This window comes from Cercospora kikuchii (genome assembly GCF_019650295.1).
Source record: "Cercospora kikuchii DNA, contig_00008, whole genome shotgun sequence".
NCBI lineage: Eukaryota > Fungi > Ascomycota > Dothideomycetes > Mycosphaerellales > Mycosphaerellaceae > Cercospora > Cercospora kikuchii.
In genome coordinates this window covers 999,247-1,015,049 of record NW_025408589.1, presented here as the reverse complement: position 1 = coordinate 1,015,049, position 15,803 = coordinate 999,247, and the positions used below count along the sequence as shown (strand labels likewise).

Genomic DNA, 15,803 nt, shown 5'->3' with positions numbered 1-15,803 from the left:
CGCGTGATCAAGGCCAATTTGCATCCCTCGTGATACGAGCGAAGCCCGTTCGATTCAAACGGTGCCATATCTGACTGTACCATCTCCGGCGCAACGCAGTCCTTGGCCGGCAAGCAGAGGCTCGAGCAGTCACTGCGATCTACTTTGCCACTTCGATATCCATGTGGTCACTACCCCCTTTGGAAACTCCTTGATCTCTAATCAAATCGCTGTCGCTCAAGCTGACAACCCGATCGCCAAATGCCGCAGCAATTTCCTCCAAAGTCTTGTGTCGGGTTTCACTGTCGAACAAGTCAATGGGAATTTCAAGACGGTCGTTGACAGACTTACGGGAAGTAGAAATAGGCAATGATCAAGAAGAACAGAGTACATGCCACGAAGACATAGTAATAGTTCTCGTGAATATTCGCGAATGCGCTAGGACCAGCTTCCGTGACTGCGATCCTTGTCAGTACTTGGAAAGCGATGTCGCTGGACCGAACTTACCTCCAACATTGACTATGAAATGTGAAGCAGCTGCCAGGCCCATAACTTTGCTCCGCAGTGCCATTGGCAATACTTCCGCGCCGTAGAGCCATGTGGTTGAGTTCAACATGCCATAGTACCAGACTACGAACAAGTAGATGCCGAGTACCGCGAAGCCTTTCCCGACTCTGTTGTCTGTGTTCTGAAACTGGCGTTGCATGACTGCGGCATATATTTCAATGACGATAATACCAGAGAGACCGGCGAGTATCATCTTTCGACGCCCCCACTGATCAGTCAGATACTTTGTTGTAAGCACGTTAGAGACAAAGGCGCAGGTTCCGTAAACACCAGCCAATGCCAGGATAGTGTGGGCCTCGATTCCCAAAGATCTGTAAAGGATGGTCTGATAGTACTGAATCACATTGACTCCAGTCAACGAAGTCATTGTCTGCACGGCGATGGACACCAGCGCACGATGTCGGAAGAGCTTGAAGATCTGCTTGTAATCGGTGAGCTCACGCTCCATCTCGAATTCGATCTGGGCCCGCATGAGAGCGAACTCTTCTTGTGCTTCATCGAGGTCCAGATCTCGTCGAATCTTGACAAACTCGCTTCGTGCCTTGTCGGTCTTGCCAGTCCGGATCAGCTGTCGAGGAGAGTCTGGCATAAAGGTTGCAAGGCCAAAGAAAAGAATGATGCCCCAAGGGATCTGGATACCCAGCGGTAGTCTCCATTGTATGGCTCCGTAAGGCGCATAACTGCAAGCAAATCCCACCCAGTTACTGGTCATGGTGCCAAAGGAAATGCCACAGCCAGAGATTCCGCCAATTAGTCCTCGATGATGCGGAGCTGATATCTCACTGAGATAGATGGGGACTGTTCCCACCATGCCGCCCACGGCAACTCCTGCCAGAGCTCGGCCAGCTAAGAACATTCCCATGTTGACAGCAGCCGTCTGAATGATGACGCCGATCGTGACAATTATGCACATCAATTGCATGAACCGGATCCTGCCCAGTCTGTCACCGAGGAAGGTTTGCATGAAAGCTCCCACGGCTTCTCCAGCTATGTAAACAGCGACCACAGCTCCCGTCATGCCGTTCGATGGATGGCCCATGTATTCGATCCATGATTGATGGGCAATCGTCGTTGTAGCGATACCAGTATCGAAGCCGAAGAAGAACGTCCCTATTGCCGCAAAGATGGCTATACCAAAAGTGTAAAACGAATCTTTGCGTCCCATGGCTGACCGGTTCCGTAAAGCTGTGATTTAGTGCAACGAGTGAAGCTAAAGAAAGCACACGAACGAAGAAGCAGAAATGCGCCCTGTTACATACCTGATCCATCTCCTACGTCGCTGATCAGCTGCGGCAATGCTCCAAGGGTCCACAGTGCGACATTCCGCTCCGCATTGAGGGACACATGCTGCCCGTGGGGAAACAGCGCAGCAACCTTGATCTCATGCGAGTGTGGTTGCAGAAAGAGGAGGTGAGAGCAAGTCCCTCGGACTGAATTGCGCCGGCAGGCGTCGGGCGCAGATCCCGTCACTCGCCGGGCTCGGCAAGCAAGGATCACGACCGAGAGCTTGCATGGACGACAGCATTGTGCTTCTCAACTACAGGTGTTGAAGTCATGATTTACTTACCACTCCTGCTTGCGACGCTTCTGGCATTCATCTTGCTGTCGCAATTTCATTGGCAGCGCCAGCAGCCGCTGAACACTCCTCCGGCTGGTCTTGTGGTAGATGAACCGCACCCAAAACGACCTGGCCATCGGCGACCCGTGCCTTCACTCTTTCACAAGCGGTTTTCCGAGCAGACATTCATCGGGACGCACGATGCAGCAGCAATACGTAGAAAAGAGAACAACTGGTCATTGTCTGGCAATCAGTACTTTGATGTATCCACGCAGCTAAATTCTGGCGTCCGCCTCATTCAAGCTCAAGGCCATGTGGATCCCAATGGCTCGAATGAGATTCGTCTCTGTCACTTCAACTGCGCTCTCATGGACGGCGGAAGTCTCCACGAGCACTTGCGTACAGTAAAAGAGTTCCTCGACGAGAATCCGCTCGAGGTTGTGACTCTGCTGTTTGTGAACACAGGCCCGCCACTTGAACATTGGGCTCAAGCTTATTTCGACACCGGGCTGGATGTCATGTCATATATCCCTCCGCCCGAAAAGCGAGACAGGAGAATGTATATCGAAGACTGGCCGACGATTGCAGAGCTCGTGGCCACGAACAAGAGACTCATCACCTTTCTCTCCAGAGGCGCAGATGAAGATGCCGTGCCATTTCTTCTGCTGGAGTTCAATTATCTCTTCGAGACAAGCTTCATCAATGATAGTCCCTGGGACTATGACTGTGATGCGTCGCGGCCTTGGTTCGGACAGCATTACGTGCCACGCACGCTGAGCCTGGTAAATCATTTCTTGTATGCGCAGTTTCTTGGCTTCCGATATCCAAATGCCACATACGCAAATACAACGAATGGCGCCGGGTTCCATGTCGGAGAGCTGGGCGAACACGTTGCGAGATGCAGAAGTCAATACGGCAGACGACCAAACTTCCTCCTTGTGGACTTCTTCAACGAGGGCAATGTTTTCGATGTAGAATATGGGATGAACGCCAATGATTGAACGGCAGGGACTCTCAATACTCTGGCCACTCCCGATCGACTTCTTCCTTCCAGGCGCGAAACCCGCCTTTGATGTCTTTGACGTTGATCCTGGACTCCGTTCCAGCATGTTGCAGCAAGTCGCGTATCGCTTTCACTGCTAGCTGGGAATCGTTACCGTAGCGACAGACAACGTAGTAATCACTGCCGCCACCGGGACCAGGAAGCGCCCCGGTCTGGAAAGCTTTCTCAAGCCAGCCTTGAGCACTTCCTTTCCAGGGGACGTTGAGACTACCTCGCAGCGCGCACATCTGGTATTGTGTCTCGTCGCGTACGTCGATCAGTGCATTACTTCCATCTCGTGGCAGGCGAGCAAATTCGGATGCAGATATCCTCGACTCCGGTGGCAGGACGTTGATTGGACTATTCAGGCCGCAGAAAGCTGCATAATCCAATGAGGCCGAGTTAAGGCTATCTCGTGTCACAATGGCCTGCGCAGAACAGCATGCGCAGTCGGCTCTTCGAGTTCGCATTCGTACACTTCGAAATTGTGGCGTGGAGTATGCGGAGAAGATTGTCAGCGTGGGACGCGGAGGTTCTTCCTGTGGCTGTAATGAAGGCGAAGGCGGGAGGGACATCAGCGCAGCAAGGTCAATTGGGCTGCCCGCTTGATGTGACACCTTCGGTTTCGTGGTTAAGACTTTGATGGCTTCGAGTGCCTGCAACACACCCATCACTCCAACGACTGGTCCCAGCACGCCCCCTTCACCACAAGAGAGCACGGAATCCGCTGGCGGAGGTTTTGGGAAGACGCATCGGTAGCATGGCCCGCCTGCGGGATCTCCAGGTGGTCTCGGGGGATTGTTGAGGACTATGAGCTGACCTTCTGTCTTCAGAGCTGACGCAGAGACGAGCGGCCGGCCTGTCAAGACACATGCATCTGAGATGAGGTAGCGCGACGTAGGATGATCTGTGCAGTCAAGCACGAGGTCGTACTGCGAGAAAATGTGGATCGCCTTCTCAGGCGTGAGGTGGAAGTGATGTCGTTGAAACTTGACGAGAGGGTTCAACCTACCAAGGAGATCAGAATGAGATCTGTCGAACAGCATTGCTTCGCGACTACGTACTCTGACAAGAAATCGTATGCGCTGTCCACTTTGCTCATCCCGACTCTTGTGGCGCTGTGCGCAATCTGGCGATGGAGATTCGAGACCTCCACAACGTCGCCGTCCATGAGGCCTAGAGTGCCAACACCTGCCCCGGCGAGATATGAAGCTGCTGGACAGCCCAGTCCTCCCACGCCAACAACCAGCACTCTTGCGCGCTTGAGCAGTAGTTGGCCATGCAGACCGACTTCTGGCATGATCATCTGGCGTCCATATCTCTTGTACTCTTCGCTCTGAAGCGGCCAGCGACCGCTGCTGACAGGTTCTGGCGTCACGAATTCGCGTCCTTCGATGCCCGCCTCTTGACGAATGCTCATCGCGATGCCCTCAGCGCTTCCGCCCGATGCCACGGATGGCGTGTATAACTCCGAGTTGATCAATTCATCGGTCAACACGGACGAGATCTCGCCAATCCATTCTGCTGGAAAGCCGCCATGGTACGAAGCGTTCAGCAGGCGCGTTCGCGACGCACGAGCCTCCGTCTGCGAAAGTTGCTGCTTCAGCGATGCGAGTTGCGCTTCCGTGGTCGCAATTTGCTTCCGCAGCAGAGCCACGTGATTGTCCAGGTCGGCCATGGACGTCATGGTGATCGTGGTAAAAGGTGATGTGGGAAGAAATGGGCATGGTTTCAGAGCGACAGAAGTCATTCATACGCGGGGGCGGAACTCGGGCGGAATAAAGTATAGCCGGACAGTAATCTTCGCACATCTTCATCCGGACAGCTCGTTGAGTCCTCTCCTATCTCTCTCCTTTCGTTGTTACAACGTCGTCCACCTGCTTACCATCGACTAATAATACTGCACATGTCAGCGATGCCTCCGAGCGTTCCTCGCCATTGACATCTGTCGTGCATGTGAACCAAGAAGGGAAACCGCATGTTTGTTTCATACCGCCGTCTCGTGATATTTGCCTGCAGATGACGGACAACAGGAGCAGACGACTTCTTCACAGTCACCGCAGGTCACTCCCTGTGCCTCCATATTCCATGACGCCACTTGATTGCACAGTCATAAAAGCGATTGATTGCCTCATATTGCCCCACGGGCAGAGCCGCAGGCGCAACGTTCCATTCAACGTGGAAGACCAGCAACATCCCAGCAGCATATGCTAAACCAGTAGACAATCGACGGCCGGCTCAGATTGATTCATCTGCGGAACACACGTCGCATATAACACAGCCATCGCGCTCACGCGCAGCCATGCTGACCGCTCCAGGTAAGCACGAAAATATGGAGGTCGCCAGAGCACCCGCGCAGAGAGAAATTTCTTTGAAAGAGGTCTTTGAGGTTATTCGAGACGAGTTCGCCTTATACTTCAACTCTATTGACGTCAAGCGTCGCACCTGCATAAACGCTATGTGGAAGAGACTCGGCTTATTCTGGCGCATAGATACTACCTTGGACTCCGACAAAGGCGATTCGCGAAACTGCATCATCTTCGAACCATTAGGCCCGCATACGCAGACGATAGTCTTTCTTCACGGGCGTGACAGCACGGCGAAGGAGTTCGCTAAGGAGCTCTTCGAGAGTACAGACTCTCATGAACGTACGTTTCAAGAAGCTTTGCCTGGCGTCAAATGGGTCTTTCCAACAGCACCTGTCACGCACTGTGCCCGGTATGGCCTACACATGAGCCAGTGGTTCGATATGCAAACGACAGAGAACCCTCATCAAGGAGAGATAGAGCAGGACCCAACTCAATCAATCGACATCATCTACAATCAGCTCTCGATAGAAGCTGCGATAGTGGGATGGCAAAATGTTATTCTGGCTGGCATATCACAAGGCGCTGCAGTTGGAATCCACGTCCTTCTCAAGCAACCTCACAAACTTGGAGGCTTTATCGGACTGAACACCTGGCTTCCACGACCAAAAACAATTGAGGGTGCCGATAGCCGCTGGCCAGGATCCGTGCAGACACCAGTTATGTTGGCGCACACGAGAGATGACCCGATCGTTTATATCACGTATGGCGAAGAGTTGGCACAGAGCCTAGAGAAGCTGGGGATGAATGTGGAGTGGCATGATTACGACACCGCAGAAGGAGAGCCCGCGCACTGGGTGAACGAACCCGAGGGAGTCGACCACATTGTGAAGTTTGTCAGGAGGGCCAGGAAGTCGCCACGAGAAAGCCCGCTTCTCACTCCTTCGTTCACGACTACGCGATCATACTAGGCCGCACGATCAAGGTTTTCGCTTCGTGCAGTCCCGCAGCGCCTCAGATGTTCAATCTGGGGAGACTGAAAGACGATTCAGTGAATCAGGCACATTGCTCGATGCCATAACAACAGCCTCACTACATGCACCGGCGCATTATAAGACATACAGCACGATAGACAGAGAATGCGGCTACAGATTGAGCCAGCAGTGGGCCTTTACAAGACCAGACTCAGAAAGCGTACTCAACAGTCAACTGCGGACATTAGACACCAGGTACCATGAAAAGTACGCATCTTTACAGCACACGACCCACCAGCGATTCGTAATGACTTGGCTCTGCCTTCTTCCGGGCAAAAGGCTGAACAACCACTCTCGCAGCGCTGCACTGGTTGCGATTCTCATACTCAGAGCGGTCAACATGGCAAAGCTGTCCGGGAGACCTCTGCCTTCGAATTATGGGCCGTGGCAGACATACGATTCTGAGACTTCGGGGAACGGGACTCTCCAGGTATGCTCGAAGCACCTCAGAACAAAACAACGATGACCGAGCAACCCCGGACGAAAGAGAGCCTGGCAGGAAATAGTCAAAGAGCGCGACGCAAGATTGAACGGTAGAAACGGAACAGCGACAGAAGAAATGAGTGACAGTGTCAGGCTATTTGTGTCGGAGGCATGAGAAAGATGTTGGGGTCAAGCTGAAAGATGCGAAATGGGAGACCAGGTTCAGCTGGCTGGAATGTTTATTTGTGTAATTTGAGAGGCTGCATATGCCACAGTGCTATAATCTCGATGTTGTTGCTGTTCTCATGATGAAGCACATCACTTTCGTCGCACTCATTCCTGGATAATTTGTTGAAAATGACCCGGGACGTCGAGATGTGTATGATGTCTTCTCGCGCGAACAGGCTGAGCGGCAGGCTAAGATTGAGTATACAGCGCATGCGGGCGAATTGATGTTTCGAATTCTCGTTGTGGCAGGGTTGCAGATGGCGGCTTTAGATGGCACAGGCTCGTCACAATCTTTAGTGCCAGCCGAGCACAGACTGTGGAGATGTGAACCAGACGCATTATCGTGCTTTGAGCAATGTTCACGCAGTAGTCAGCACTCTCATCATCCATTCGTACACCTGCAAGGATGACATCAGTAAGGAGAGCGTCGGAGAAGAAATTGTCAACACTTACAGCCCATTGCGCAGCGTTCACGATGAAAGCTCTCGCACTACATACGCCAAGTCCTCGGAAGAAAGCAGAAGCGCCTTCTGTGTGGTACAGCGATTTGGCTATGCTCCACGTAGCTGGTCTAGCTGTGACTATGGCCTTTGAAGGTCTTGCTGCATTGCCTAGCAAAGGAGCTTCAACACCGGTGCTCCCCTTAGCGGGCACCAAGTCCCATGTCTGCACTCTCGTCTTCACAACATCAAGTGGGAAAATGCTGGCCCATGTAACAACGCCAGCCAAACCGCCACACAGAAGCACTTTGAGGGCTTCCTGGGTATGTGTGTCGGCTTCGTCGGCAATGGCCCGCTTGCTCAATTCGTACGACCAAAAGTAAAAGCCATAGCCTACACTGTCGCGCACAGCGGTGATGGCGCCACCCATGTACAAGCCTCTCAGACCTGCCGCTCGCCACAGATCCTGAGTTACCTGCCACGAAGAGCGAGGTGGATTGGAGACCTGGGCGCGACATTTTACTAGCTCTGTCGGCGTAGAAACGAAGAATGTAGCAAGGCCACCTAGTGCACCAGCCGACCAGATCTTCCACCATTCAGGCTGGCTCGTGAAATTTTGTGGTAAAGTGCTGGTGTTACCCGTTTGGAAATAGGACAAAGAGCGATTATACGTCATGAACATGACAGCGTTGAGAGCACCGTAGCCAAGTATGGGCGCTGCCGCACCTCGAGCAAACTGGGTCCATCGTGATAAGGCGTGCTGCGTCGGAGCAGAGACCGCAGGGAGGTTCGTGGGCAGTGTGTGAGTTGGAGCTATGGAGACCTTTGAAGGTTTTGATGCAGAGCCGGCTTGTAATTTGGTCTTGATGATGTCGAGAGGATTGCCGATGAGGATTCCTGAGCATGCACATGAGCTGCAAGTCAAGACATCGGACTGGCGATCAGGCTACCTATGGCTCCAGACACATAGCCGGCCCAAAAGTCGGCCGACATGCTATCGTGGTGGGCGCGGAAGGGTATGGGGGAGAGCGGAAAAGTGTGTTCGCTTGTACGTATCCATACAGGCTGTCGGACGGTCGTAGAACCAATGTGGCTATCGAAGCATGGCTTGCAAGGAAGAATGGCGCATGATTCCTGATTGGGGAAGTGAAGGTCAAAGGTGAGTCGTGGTCGCCTGGAAACGGATGAACTGCGGGAAGTGGGGTCCGATTGCCGTGTGCAGGGATCTCGGTGGCGGACGCAGGTGCAATGCAGTCATCCAGACTGCCCTCGAATCTCACCTTCGCCAGAGCTGCGACACTTCAATGACACATTCGTCGCCACCTCGAGGCGCCTCTTCTATCGCTTGTTATCAATCCGCACCATCGCTCGACATTGTTGTCGTCCTCAACTAACACCGCCCCTCGACAAGTGCGACAGGCCACCACCGCCACCAACTAAACACCCGCCCGCGTGCAGCGCTCAGCACGCCGACCATTGCCAGTTAATGTCCACACTCACCACCGAGACCAAATCGCTTTGGGATCTGAGTGATGTTATCGAGTTTCACAATGCAGCACTGAGCCATGCGGACTCCACTGCAGCCATTTCGCACAAGGAGAGCGACAGTCACCCGCGAGCTAGCAATGATGCTGAGCCTGACGAGAACAACGGGGGCGTCAGTCTGGGGAGCTTCGACAAGATTTGGCAGTTTCTAGGCACTCCAGTGCCAACCAAGGACGGGCCACCTCGAATCGATCACCAAACACGATCCGTCAAGCCAGCCCGGAAGCTGGACTACACCTCGGATGGCGCAGCCTACACACTGTCCCGTCCGAAGCCCATTCAGCGGCATCCTTCATTCACCGACGGTACCGACGGCGAGGATATTTGGGCTACCAGTTCAAAGGCCGCTGATGCGACACCTTTGACCAAGACGCAGAAGAAGCGCATGCGTAGGAAAGAGAGGCGGGAGCAGGAGATCGCTCAGGCGCGTCTCAATGGCGGCAGAGCTGATGCAATATCTGAATCAGAAGCAGAAACCGCGGGGAGGAAGACACCTGCACGCAAAGCATCAGCGCATGTCATGAAAGAGAAGAACAAGGAACAGGCAGCGTCGCAGGCAGCATCTAAGGCAGGAAGCAGTCAGAACGCTACCGTGGCATCGAAGGGAACTTCAGCCCCTGGCCGAGCGAAGACTCCTGTGCCAGAGAGAGCAAAGACGGCCAAAGTACCTGCACTGCCCGGAAAGGACAACTCCACAGACCAGGCAGTCAACGCTGTCGCTGCAGCAATGGCTGCTATCAACACCAAGTCCCCGCAACAACAGCCTTCGACTCCGAAGCAGACCTTCAGACAGCTGGTCGCTCAATCTCAACCAGTACGCAAAACACAAGTTCAACAACCGCAAGCTGTAGGCAAACTTCACCTGGTTCCTGCATCTGTTGGTGTGCAGCCAAAACTTGCTTCACAGAACGACGCAACCCTCGGCATCAATGCCACTCCTGTTGCTATGAGCATGCACGTTCCCACTGCGCCTGCCAGTGCCAAAAAGGCGCGGCCACAGCCAGTTATTGAACCAAAAATCATCCGATCCGGTGAAGACCGACACTGGGCTCTGCTTATGAAGCTAATCAGTGAGTTCGGTCAGGACCGGAAGCACCTAGTGGCACCGATGAATTTAGCCAGCCATAACAACGATCCGAAAGGCATTCACGTCTTCGTGGACGCTTCCAACATCTGCATTGGATTCATGGACATGCTGAAGTCCACGAGAGGCATCCATCCAATGGCACATCTTCCCCAGGCCAATCTTTCGTTCGACGGCCTCGCTCTCTTGATGGAACGTCGACGTCCGGTTGCTAAGCGTGTTCTTGCCGGTTCCTATCCATGGCTACCGGCATTCGACAAAGCAAAAGCAATCGGTTATGAAATGAACATGTTCGAAAAAGTGTACAAAGCTCGCGAGCTCACCGATCGTCAGCTCTACTTCCAACAGCAAGATGCCCGTCGCTATAGTAAGAGCGGGAAAAAGCCTGCTGTGCACCCAGGTGCGACAATCATCAAGTCGGGCACATCTCCTCCTGTGTACTCAGTCCTCAGAAATGGCATCGGCGGCGGAAGCGGCAGTGGCACGGAAACGTCTACTACGCCGCAATACGCGCCTGCCAAGATGATTGAACAAGGTGTCGATGAGATCCTGCACTTGAAGATGATGGAGAGTATTGTTGACTACGAAGTTCCAAGCACTATGGTGCTTGCAACTGGTGACGCTGCGCAGGCAGAGTACAGTCAGGGATTCATGGCTATGGCTGAAAGAGCACTGAAGAAAGGGTGGACCGTCGAATTGATCTCTTGGAGTAAGAATATAAGTAGAGCTTACGTCAAGAGCAATTGGACGGGAGCCTGGGATGGACGATTCAAGATTATCTATTTGGACGACTTCGCCGAAGAACTCCTTGACATGTAAAGGACGTATCGGGGAGGAGAAGGTGTGTTGCTTGCGGCTTTTCGAAGACACACTGGCACTGGGTGCCCGCTGTGGTATGCTCCGCCTTGAACATTACTGTAGAGGGGAGAAAAGTTGCATGGGCTACGAGATATGTATATCTTGACCATTCTTGTCTCTCGCTGAATCGAAAATCTACACCGCATCTTTGCACTTCTCGCTCATTGCCATCCGCGCCCTTTTCATTTCCTGTGCTGACTGGATATGTTCCCAAAAATTCAGAACCGTCTGCAAAGTCTGAATCGCCCCTCCGACCAAGGCCATCTTCAGCCCCTCGCCCCTTTCTTTCGCCTCCTCGAAACGTAGTCTCTCTACCCGCATCGCGCTGAGCAAATCCTGCACCGAGACACCTCCGGCCCGCTGGAGTTTTACTGCTCCGAAACCGAATTGTTTGCCGCAAATGTACTTCACGCCCGGCGAAGATTGAAAAGGCTCGAAGTCTCCAGAAGCGAGGTTGGGGGAGTCGTCGTCGTCGTCGTTGTCCGCGTAAAATTGCATTTGATGTTCTCCAGGTCGTGCGAAGGTTTTGTGCCTGTAATTGCTGAAGAATGTGACAGAGTCGAGGGCCGGTTGGGTGAGAAGCATATTTTGCAAGGAGCTAGATTCGTTTAGGGCTGTGTGTGAGATGAGTTGCGACATGATGGAGCTCATGTCGAGTTGTGCCGCGGATAGGGAAGACTCCACATCGATGATGCGTGGTATGAGGGTTTTGTAGGTGTTGGTTTCGGAGAGGACTTGGTAGCAGGGCGTGGAAAGCGAGATGGAGGGGATGTTTCGTCCTAGCTTGTCGCTGTGGTGAGAGAAAGTTGCGAGCAGGGGCCGAAGGAAGAGAGCTCGTTGAAGTTTGATGGAGCCGGCGATGGTAGCGTGCCATAGTTCGCAGACTTGTTGCGCTCTGAGAGCGTCGCCGATGGGAAGATCCAGCAGGATTGTTTCGAGCAGTTCGATTGTGTCCAGGACTTGCGCTGCCGCCGTCGCAGACATGGTCGAGGCCGTTGTGTCGATGTGGCCAAGGTTCTGGAGGTTTAGATGTTGATCTGAGAAAAGATGTGCTCTGCTTCAAGTCAGCTGTAGAAGAGTACGGCCATGACCTCAAGTGCGCATTCACGATGCATCTGAGTCATGGTCTGAGACCAGGCATTCACAACGAGCCACTTGCTGACACAATGAAGAGTCACGATGAATGCTTTCGACAGGATGAATCAATTCTGCCAGCTACCTGAAAGTCTTGCAGCCTGTTGCCGCTGGGGTATCCATTTCCGCTCCAGTTCTGAAAGATGCAAAGGCGCTCAGCATTTGTTTCTCCTCCTCTACTTTACTTTGGGTCGTCGAAAACGTAGGTCAGGTGGCAGCGACCGCAGTACTGGCGGTTGTGCATGGCAGCCATGAAGATACCGGCACCGCACTGTGAGATGAGTCAGTATGTCGCTCCTGGTGGTCAGAGTACTGGCAACGCTTACGGTCTCGGCTGGGCACTCTCTCCTCAGGCGCTCGATCTTTCCGTCACCGTCGACCTTGTAGTACTTGAGCACAGCCAACTTGGTCTTCTTGCGCTTGTGCTTGATCTTCTTTGGGGTGGTGTAGACCTTCTTTTTGCGCTTCTTGGCCATACCACCACGCAGGCGGAGGACCAAGTGGAGGGTGGACTCCTTCTGGATGTTGTAGTCGCTGAGAGTGCGGCCATCCTCGAGCTGCTTGCCGGCGAAGATCAAGCGCTGCTGGTCCGGTGGGATTCCCTCCTTGTCCTGAATCTTGCTCTTGACATTGTCGATGGTGTCTGACGACTGCGACAAAATGTTAGTCTCGTGCGTTTGCGGCGGCGCTGGCGGTGGCGCGCGGTTCGTGGGCGGCGGTGGGTTGTCGTACCTCCACCTCAAGGGTGATAGTCTTGCCCGTGAGGGTCTTGACGAAGATCTGCATCTTCGCTGCTTGTCACTGCCTACGCAAGAATGCGATCCTTGAGAGTGATGGAGAAGCAAAAGAAGTGCCAAAGTGCAAAGCGGAGCCTGCGATAATCGTGGTGGCTCTTGGCGTTATGCAGTAATGCCTGAGGCTGACAAATGAAGGGTCCAAGACCACAATGGCCGTCTTGCGCTTTCGAGTTGCTGCTCTGCATTTCAACATCAAGGCAAAGGCAACACGGATCAGAACAACTTGCGATGCACTATTTATTGTCATCAAGAAACACACCTCATCCGATCATGGTCCATGCCTCATCATCCATATCTCCTTCCACATCCTCACCTGACTCTTGAAAACGCTCCCACATAGTTTGCGAAATCTCCCTCGCTAATGCAACCCATTCAGTATACCGTTTCGACTCGCCACTCTGTTCAGGCGCAAGCATCTGGGCATTCTTCTCCTTCAGCTGCTTCTGCTCCACACGCGTAGCTTTGTCCTTCTGCGTAAAAGACCGCAGCTCGCTGCCAACAAGCTTCATACCTGACAGACAGATATTGGCAATGTACTTGAACTCCAATTTCGGCTCCTCAGTGGCTATCCATTCTTCAATCCTCGAAGCCATGTTTGCTTCTGGCCGACAGTGCCACCACCAGGTGCCAGCAGCTTCCCGACATAGCGCCTCACCCCAACCTGGTACGAAGAACTCCGCTATCTCATGTATGACCAGGTAAACGGCAGGATGAAAGGGATCGAACCCGAAAGCGAGAAATGGTGCGATCAAGTTGAGCTCTTGCTTGATACTGTAATGCGCGGCCATGAAATCCCATCTTCGGCGTAGAGTTTTCCAATTATCTGTCAGAAAGCCTAGTGAGAGAAAGTAATCGGCCAAGACCATCAAGAAGAGTTCCATAATAGAGAGGGAGTAGTCGACTCGAATCCGGCTGTTGGCTATGCCGAGGATACCAAAGATCTTGTCATGCGGCCTGGTGCAAGCCTGCATTGCGAAGAAGTCGACTGCCTTGTGGAAGGAGAAATGGCGGCCGGCGCGAAGGTTATGTCGCTCGAAGCGTCTCCAGGATAGTAAGTGGATGGCCATGGCCTCGTTTGCCATCGGGTCGCCACCGACTTGTTGCGTCTGTGCAGAATTAGCCGGCATCCAGTCTTCTATTGACTAAGGTCGCGTACCAGCATCCTGCTATTTTTCTTTGGCCGGGCCCGTTTCTCGAATATATTACTTTCAGGTAGGAGGTTTGTCCACTCGACTTCAAATTTTCCAATCCTCAAAGTCAATTTTTTCGCAAGCAAGACCTCTTGCACAATCCAGAGCCTTGACCAATAAGTACTGTGCAAGACTAATGACTTCAGTTGTTCCAGAGAATCGTCTTGTTCTGCATCGGTTTCTGGTTCTTCATCGTAGGCAAATCTCATACTGTCGAGGGAATGAAATGGTTCTCGCTGGATCCAAGCGATGACTACTTCCGCGTCTCGATAAATCTGCCCCATCAATTTGACCTGGCTCGCTTTCTCTTCATAGTCGTCTTGATTCGTGCAGAGTGCATCGACGAAGAACCAATCTTTTCGATGTTCGGACTTCATTTGTAACAGGAATCGATACAGGTTCTTGCGCACCAAAATGGGCTGACCATTGAGCTGTATCTCATATGAGGCAGCTTCCTGGCCCCATTGGTAAGAGACCGCGTTGTAAAGTGGGACACTTTCATCGTGAATCGAGAAGCTTTGCACCTCGCACTTGAGAAGCTCGCCACAGGACTCTGGCAGCAGTCGCAGAAGTCGGAATTCACCATTTTCAGGCTTCAAGGATTCGTAGATAGTCGAACGAGCATTTTCAGACATGTCAATCAAACGGATAGCCGTATCTGGATTGTTAAAAGAGCTTCCCTAGAGGCAAGCCAAATATGCGGTGTTAGATAGAAGGATTGCATCTTCCCCTCAGCCGCTCCTTTGCCGTTTCGGGTTGGTGGCTGAGATCGAGAAGATCGAAACCTGAATTGGAGCAGCTTCACATTCCAAACACACTGGCGATGGCATAGCCACTCTTTTATGTTCGCCGACACTTTTCGAGATGTAGAACAGCGTTCGTGTGAAAAGGCAAAAGCCGCGAACTTCGTGAATCATTGTAAGCATATCTCATGCTAGTGCTTGAAGCGCGATCAAACAAAGACTATTACTGGCAATGGATTCGTGGACGCAACAATCTTTCCTGCAATGCACGCGTGCCGCTCAACAGAAGAACCGTCACGTCTGAGCGGATATCGACAAAGTTGCTGCTCAGATGAATGCCAAAACACCAAAGAAAGCAGCAAGAAATCCGGGAAGCGCAACTCCAATGACAGTTGCAGAGCTTTCGTCGCCGGTAGGAGTGGCAGATGGGGCTGCAGTCGCAGTAGAAGCAGAGTCACCAGTCGGAGTCGTGGTGAGGGTATCCGTCGAAGTCCTTGTGGAGGAGCCGGACGCAGAGCTGTATGACAGCAATTAGCAATTGCACAATGAGCAAAGTTGCAAACTTCGGATAGAACGCACGTGCTGACACCGCGACATTCTGTGGCAGCAGTGTTCACCCAATCCTGTCTGCCCGAAGCCACAGTACAGCCACCATAGCAGCCAATGACAGCATTCGCTAGTCCGCAGCGACAGCCACGATCGGAAGCTGAGCATGCATTGTATGCGTCTATGGCCTGAGAAGAGAGGTTGACATGATTAGTATTCGTCTTGCTTTGCGGACACTTGCCCAGGTGATCTTCGCTGCTCTTTGGCAGATGAGGATCTTACAGGACTCAAGCAAGCGTCGATGGCATCATCAACTGTATCACCGCATC

General features: G+C 52.7%; 9 protein-coding genes across 9 annotated transcripts; 3 read left to right on the top strand and 6 right to left on the bottom strand.

Annotated features, from left to right (window-relative positions):
• Window positions 1-139: 139 nt before the first annotated feature.
• On the bottom strand, window positions 140-1,711 carry CKM354_001159600 (uncharacterized protein; the record flags this gene model as incomplete). The annotated part of the gene is made up of 3 exons (XM_044807094.1): window positions 140-281; window positions 331-436; window positions 487-1,711. The coding sequence occupies 3 exons, from the start codon at window positions 1,709-1,711 to the stop codon at window positions 140-142; spliced, it is 1,473 nt and encodes a 490-aa protein (XP_044663029.1).
• A 389-nt stretch (window positions 1,712-2,100) lies between these two features.
• CKM354_001159500 (uncharacterized protein) lies at window positions 2,101-3,105 on the top strand (the record flags this gene model as incomplete). Its single annotated transcript, XM_044807093.1, has 1 exon — window positions 2,101-3,105. One exon carries the CDS (start codon window positions 2,101-2,103, stop codon window positions 3,103-3,105), a length of 1,005 nt encoding a protein of 334 aa, XP_044663028.1.
• A 13-nt stretch (window positions 3,106-3,118) lies between these two features.
• On the bottom strand, window positions 3,119-4,833 carry CKM354_001159400 (uncharacterized protein; the record flags this gene model as incomplete). The annotated part of the gene is made up of 2 exons (XM_044807092.1): window positions 3,119-4,154; window positions 4,211-4,833. The coding sequence occupies 2 exons, from the start codon at window positions 4,831-4,833 to the stop codon at window positions 3,119-3,121; spliced, it is 1,659 nt and encodes a 552-aa protein (XP_044663027.1).
• Window positions 4,834-5,478: 645 nt separating this feature from the next.
• On the top strand, window positions 5,479-6,423 carry CKM354_001159300 (uncharacterized protein; the record flags this gene model as incomplete). The annotated part of the gene is made up of 1 exon (XM_044807091.1): window positions 5,479-6,423. One exon carries the CDS (start codon window positions 5,479-5,481, stop codon window positions 6,421-6,423), a length of 945 nt encoding a protein of 314 aa, XP_044663026.1.
• A 1,073-nt stretch (window positions 6,424-7,496) lies between these two features.
• CKM354_001159200 (uncharacterized protein) lies at window positions 7,497-8,570 on the bottom strand (the record flags this gene model as incomplete). The annotated part of the gene is made up of 3 exons (XM_044807090.1): window positions 7,497-7,535; window positions 7,591-8,474; window positions 8,528-8,570. 3 exons carry the CDS (start codon window positions 8,568-8,570, stop codon window positions 7,497-7,499), a joined length of 966 nt encoding a protein of 321 aa, XP_044663025.1.
• A 493-nt stretch (window positions 8,571-9,063) lies between these two features.
• Window positions 9,064-11,025, top strand: CKM354_001159100 (uncharacterized protein; the record flags this gene model as incomplete). Its single annotated transcript, XM_044807089.1, has 1 exon — window positions 9,064-11,025. One exon carries the CDS (start codon window positions 9,064-9,066, stop codon window positions 11,023-11,025), a length of 1,962 nt encoding a protein of 653 aa, XP_044663024.1.
• Window positions 11,026-11,199: 174 nt separating this feature from the next.
• On the bottom strand, window positions 11,200-12,048 carry CKM354_001159000 (uncharacterized protein; the record flags this gene model as incomplete). The annotated part of the gene is made up of 1 exon (XM_044807088.1): window positions 11,200-12,048. One exon carries the CDS (start codon window positions 12,046-12,048, stop codon window positions 11,200-11,202), a length of 849 nt encoding a protein of 282 aa, XP_044663023.1.
• A 331-nt stretch (window positions 12,049-12,379) lies between these two features.
• CKM354_001158900 (ubiquitin-ribosomal 40S subunit protein S31 fusion protein) lies at window positions 12,380-12,984 on the bottom strand (the record flags this gene model as incomplete). Its single annotated transcript, XM_044807087.1, has 3 exons — window positions 12,380-12,469; window positions 12,525-12,848; window positions 12,931-12,984. The coding sequence occupies 3 exons, from the start codon at window positions 12,982-12,984 to the stop codon at window positions 12,380-12,382; spliced, it is 468 nt and encodes a 155-aa protein (XP_044663022.1).
• A 271-nt stretch (window positions 12,985-13,255) lies between these two features.
• On the bottom strand, window positions 13,256-14,820 carry CKM354_001158800 (uncharacterized protein; the record flags this gene model as incomplete). Its single annotated transcript, XM_044807086.1, has 2 exons — window positions 13,256-14,101; window positions 14,152-14,820. The coding sequence occupies 2 exons, from the start codon at window positions 14,818-14,820 to the stop codon at window positions 13,256-13,258; spliced, it is 1,515 nt and encodes a 504-aa protein (XP_044663021.1).
• Between the last annotated feature and the right edge of the window lie 983 nt (window positions 14,821-15,803).